Consider the following 6042-nt stretch of genomic DNA (forward strand, 5'->3'; position numbering starts at 1 on the left):
CCACTGCGGCAGTGTCTGCTCCACAACTTTCCAAGAAAGTTCAGAAACTCGGCACCGGGGCGTCCGAGTCGCGCGCGGCCACCACCTCGGAGAGCCGCTGGGCAGCTCCGAGGGCGCGCGGCTGCCCGGGCTTCGCGGTCGCTGCACCTGCCACGTCCGCCGCCGCCGCTGCCGCCTGGTGCCAGGCTGTGGGCAGACCCTGGCGGCGGCAGCAGCGGCGGCGGCGTCGGGGTCACCTCCTGCTGCCTGCACCTCCGTCTGGCTCTCCTGCGCAGCCACCGCCGCGCCACGTGCGCGATCGTTCCTGGAGCGCACGCTCGGTGCTTCCTCAACAATTTTTGTAACTTTCCCCCCCATCTTCCTTTCCCCAAAACTCCTACTTTTTGCATTAGGGTAAAAAAAAAAAAGTGTCGCAAGTGTCCACGGATTGCCACCTCCCAATTTTCCTTCCTTCCCCGCCCCACTTTTTTTGTTTGTTTGTGTTTTAAGCGGCGACAACATTGTTTCGTGTTATTCTGCTTTACGATCAATAGCTTCCTTTGCTTGGTCGGGGCGGCAGCGGAGCGGCGGAGTGGCGTGGACCTCATGTAGAAATGACAACAATGGAAGGGGCCAGCGGGTCGAGTTTTGGAATAGACACGATTTTGTCCAGTGCCAGTTCGGGCAGCCCCGGCATGATGAATGGAGATTTCCGCCCGCTCGGCGAGGCCAGGACCGCGGATTTTAGGAGTCAGGCTACTCCGTCTCCCTGTTCGGAGATTGATACTGTAGGAACGGCGCCTTCCTCTCCTATCTCGGTCGCCATGGAGCCCCCGGAACCGCATGTGATAGCAGACGGCCCCCAGCATCACCACCACCTCCACCACAGCCAACAGCCGCCGCCGCCGCCGCCGCCAGCCGCGGCCCCCACGCAAAGTTTGCAGCCTTCGCCGCAACCGCCGCCGCCGCAGCCACCCGCCCAGCAGCTGGGCTCGGCCGCCTCGGTCCCCAGGACTTCCACCTCTTCTTTTTTAATTAAGGACATCTTGGGCGACAGCAAACCTCTGGCGGCGTGTGCACCGTACAGCACCAGCGTCTCCTCTCCCCACCACACCCCGAAGCAGGAGAGCAACGCAGCACACGAGAGCTTCAGGCCAAAGCTCGAGCAGGAGGACAGCAAAACCAAACTCGACAAGCGGGAAGAGTCCCAGAGCGACATCAAATGCCACGGTGAGTCGCGCCGCCTTGGCTCCCTCAGCCGTCTAGCTTCTCCTCCTCTTGCTTCCCTGTCTCCCCTTCTGTCTCCCGCGAATCTCTGCTGGGATTCGAAGGCGATTCTCAGCTTCTAAGGCGATAGCGCCACGGTCAAAAACTGCAAGCGGGAGGGAGGCCTTGGCGTGCGATTTGGAGACTCGTCCCAAGTTCTGATTATTGTTACATTTCTACCTCCCAACCCTCACGGCCATCCAGCTCCTTTCTTTGTTTTACTTCATTTTAATTTATTAGGAAGGGGCAGAGGCGGAGGGTATCTGACGGGAAATACTTTAGTGTTTCGTAGTGCCTAGGGGTGTGATCACAACGTGGTGCTTATTATTTAATGCAAATCATTCCATTCTTCCTACACACCGTATTTTCTGAACACTGGAACGGGAATTATCAGATATAGCGAAGGGAAAAATTCCGAAGCGATTAACAGGGAAACTTTTTTAAAAAAATTATTAGATCGTGATTAATATAGGGAAGGCCACACGGTAAAAAATTATAGAGTTCCAATTAAAAAAAATAATCTTCCTACCCCATGGCGCTAACTGAATATCTGTATTTCAGTAAGAGTTTTGGCCCCTTACAAGTAAATTGGGAGGTAGCATTTATGAAAGTAAAATTTTATGGAATTGGATATCTATTTTTGTAAAATCAAAAGACGGCAATGGAATTGTCCTTCAACTCCCTTTTCCCACCTTCTCCCCAGAGAATTTCATAAGTGTTCTGGTCTTTGCATAGCAAAAGAGTTTTAACATATGAGGAGAGTTCTCTTTTTTCCCTTTACTGATAAGCTTATTATTATTATTAATCTTTGTCCTCTCTGGGAAAGGTGTGTGCCGACTGTCTGGAAGGTAGGATATTGCCTCTTCATTTTACTATTGTATCATTAGCATAATAGTGCCCAAAACAGATGTACAGTCTGGTCTGGCGATTTTTTGTGCACCAACCTCCCCAGTGGGTCAATTAGAGAGATTATGGTTCTTCCTGCAGGGAAGATCAAGGAGCGCAGCAAAAACGGGTACAAACAGAGGGATTGACATATCGATTTCCCAGCATTTCAGTAAAAAACCAAAGTTGACAAATAGAATCCGGAAATCTCTGGGCTGTCACCTGGATGGGCTCAGTGATTTTGAGCTGAACGCAGTGTCTGGGAGACATTCTTTCTGAAGCTTTAAGAGACCTGATGCAAGCAGCTGCAGAGAGCTTGATCCAACATTTCCCAAGTGCATCTGAAAAAAGGAAAACAAATGCCTATAACTTTTAGTAAACAGGAGAAGTAAAATGAAAAAAGTGCCCCCTTCTCAAAAATAAAAAAAAGTTGAAAGACCTTTTAAAAACTAACACATATGAAGTCAGGGTGAAAACAGTAATGGGAAAGGACAGGGTCTCCCCCCAGTCAAGGAAACAATTAAGAAAAGGACCCTTTATCATAAAGTATTTTTTTTTTCATTTTCATTTCCAAAGACGGGAAGATCCAGCACTCTTTTGGAACCCTCTTAGGAGCTCTGCACAAGGCTCCACACTCCCTAGTCAGCAGTTGGTCCTCTTCCTCCATACTGGCTAAGGTCCAAGTATGTTTATAAGGAAGGTGACAGAGTATAGTTCCCCCACCCCCAGACCAGCAGCTGGCTTGGGAATGTGGAAGTGTGTGCCAGGAGGACACTCCATCCTTCCCCATTCCAGGCTACCTTACGGCTGTGTCTGGGTTTCTATGTAGGAACAAAGGAGGAAGGAGACCGGGAGATTACGAGTAGCCGAGAGAGTCCCCCTGTGAGAGCCAAAAAACCTCGCAAAGCCAGGACGGCTTTCTCCGACCACCAACTCAATCAACTGGAGCGTAGCTTTGAGCGACAGAAGTACCTGAGTGTGCAGGACCGCATGGACCTGGCAGCTGCGCTCAATCTCACTGACACCCAGGTCAAGACCTGGTACCAGAACCGCAGGTAAGGGAGGCTATGTGGGAGAGCAAAGGCGTCTGGCCATCCAGGTCAAGATTACTACACCAATCTTCTTCCCTCCTGGCCTCGGAGACACTAAGGACTCAGAGGGCCCTGAGCTGGCAGTCGGGGGCTTTCTGGCTGGAGGAGAGATTAGCCACACCTCCAAGGTGAAAGGGATCGTTGGGTAGCTGGAGTTTGGAGAATTTTGCACTTCTAAGTGTCCTTAACATATGCTAGTTTCTCCCTCAAACCTGAGTGGCTGAAATTTACCGCATTTTGCCCCCAAATCAATCAAGCCACACCTTTTCAAACTGAGACAACGGTGTAGGAGACACTCAGGCCCATAAAACCTGTGCATTGCACCATTTTGGGCCTGCCCCAGGATGGTTCCAAATATCTATAGCCGGTCACACAGTCTGGCTGTATCCATCCTGGAAGAGCTGACCCACTGGCCTCAGCTTAAAAGTCCTTGCTTTTCCTGTGAGGCAGTTGGGAGAGGTAGAGTTGGCAGCCGGTCAGGCATCTAGACTGAGGGTCTGTCCCCTATTCTGGCCACCTCAGAGCCCTCCAGGAACCACGGCTTCCCTTGAAAGGAAATTAGGAAAGGGGCTGACAGTACTTGTAGGCCCCTGAACTGCAGTGTGAACCCAACCTGTGCAGTCTGGGGCCGAGGTTATGCCGAGTTTCCAAGCCTGACGGTTGTCTCCCTTGTCTCGATTTTCTCTCCCCCTCCTTTTCTCTCATTTGTGTTCTAATCGTCCATAAGTGTGGTTGGAAATGCCCATCCAGTTGTCATCTTTACCATCATTTTCTGTCTCATTACATACGGTTTCAGCCACCCTAATTCTGTCGGAAAACATTAGTGTCATTTGTAGCCAATTTAAAACGGGCGACATGTTTATTAATTTGGCTGGAGCTGCCGGGTATGGAGGGCCCACCAGCCCTGCGTTCCGAAGGAGGCATCTGAGCAGAGGCCTGCTGCCTCTTCTTCTAGTGGGGTGCGGTGGGGGAGGGAGGGGACCGAGAAGAGCTGATCACAGGTTTCAATTGTTACTCTCTCTCAGAGGAGAAAAGATCCTGAAATGCATTTTTCCCCTCCTGGAATGGCCCCGAGGTACTGTCCCCATGGGAGAGTCCTCCCTCAAACGAATTCCGTTTTGAAACCCTTGTCACCTTCCTGGCTCTTAACCCGCCCCCCCCCCCCAACACCTGCCGTAAGGTCCTGTCAGGCTGGTGAGAGAGATGTGTCTCCACAGCCCTGGGGACCAAGAGGGCCAGGGGTCCAAGGCCCAGGAGTCTCTGTGTCCCTTTGTTTACGGTTTCTTCTCACTCAGCCTGGAGGAAAGGGGGAGGGGCAGAGAGCAGACACTCTGGGATTGCTGGGCAGCCACTTGGGGAAGGAAATTAGAGGAGGAGGGCGAAGACTGCCTATAGAAAGAGTAGTCTCCGTTGGCCTCCAGGAAAGTTTCAGGCAGTAGCCAAACAATAAGGGGGGGGGCAACGTCAGAGGAAAAAGTCAGGAAAAGGTAGCAAAGATTGGAGAATTTTATTTATGAATGTCTCAGACATTGATGGCATCGTTTGGGAAACTGACTTGGATTTGGGTGATTCTGGGAGGGAGAGGGTGGGATAGGGGGCAAGGAGGTGTGCTTCACTCCTGGTTCTCAGCGCTCTCTAAGTCTTCCTGTGCTCCCCGAGGAAGAGAAGGCAGGTGAGGGGGGAGAACGGGCCTTGGTGCCTGGGCACTGCCCACAGCTGCAGGGTGCACGCACGCCTGCTTTTATTTCAGGACCAAGTGGAAGCGGCAGACTGCGGTGGGCCTGGAGCTGCTGGCCGAGGCAGGGAATTACTCGGCACTGCAGAGGATGTTTCCGTCGCCTTATTTCTACCACCCAAGCTTGCTGGGCAGCATGGACAGTACTACCGCCGCGGCGGCCGCCGCCGCCATGTACAGCAGCATGTACCGGACTCCTCCTGCACCCCATCCCCAGCTGCAGCGGCCCCTGGTGCCCCGAGTGCTCATCCACGGCCTGGGGCCTGGGGGACAGCCGGCCCTCAATCCCCTGTCCAACCCCATCCCAGGCACCCCGCATCCCCGGTGAAGAGCAAGTCACTGTCCCTCCCTGTCCCCTCCCCGACCCGGACAGCTGCCCCTCCTCTCCCGGCACCAGGCTGTCCGGCCTCCCTTGCAGCCAACCGGGAAGCAAAGAAGTAAGAGAGGAAGACACTAACCAGCGGGTGGAGGGGGGGCCCAAAGAGGAGCCAGCCCTCCACTCTCCATCTCCCCACCCCCAGAGACAGGGCTGGAAAGCTCCCGCACAGGAGTGTGACTGGCGAAAACGCCGACTCCACACAAAGTGCGACCAGTAAGTGAAAACATCAACAAAAACAAAACCTCAAGTTCTTTTTAAAAAATGACTTTAGGGACAGGCAGGAGGGAGGGAGGGGGGTGGGGTAAAGAGGGAAGAAAGAAGGGCACGGAGAGGAAACCACACAGGCAGAGAGAATTGTAGATGAACAGCCTCAAATTCCGAGGCAGAGGGCGTTGCCGTGGACATTCCGACTGCCCCAGAGAAAAGAGGAGGGTAACTGAGAACTTTGCACTGATTTCTCATGACCTTTTTTCTTTTGGAAAAGTGGCATGCTCCATAATATGAAAAAAAATGTACATTGGAAAGACTGAGTGATAAGTGATATATCATATTTATTATATGTTGTCCAAAAAAGTCACTTATATACATTAGTAAAACATGATTTTTCTTTTCATGTCTTTTTGATTCAGTAAAATAAATGCTTAGACAAAAATATAGATTTTTTTGTGATTGAAAATTACAGAAATAAAGTTTATCTTTTTTTAACA

At 51.8% G+C, this 6042-nt stretch overlaps 1 protein-coding gene across 1 annotated transcript; it reads left to right on the forward strand.

Moving 5' to 3' along the window:
* Positions 1–593: 593 nt before the first annotated feature.
* On the forward strand, positions 594–5284 carry BARHL2 (BarH like homeobox 2; the record flags this gene model as incomplete). The annotated part of the gene is made up of 3 exons (XM_082865624.1): positions 594–1209; positions 2960–3185; positions 4972–5284. 3 exons carry the CDS (start codon positions 594–596, stop codon positions 5282–5284), a joined length of 1155 nt encoding a protein of 384 aa, XP_082721750.1.
* Between the last annotated feature and the right edge of the window lie 758 nt (positions 5285–6042).

This window comes from Leucopleurus acutus, assembly GCF_964270905.1.
Source record: "Leucopleurus acutus genome assembly, chromosome: 2".
Lineage (NCBI taxonomy): Eukaryota > Metazoa > Chordata > Mammalia > Artiodactyla > Delphinidae > Leucopleurus > Leucopleurus acutus.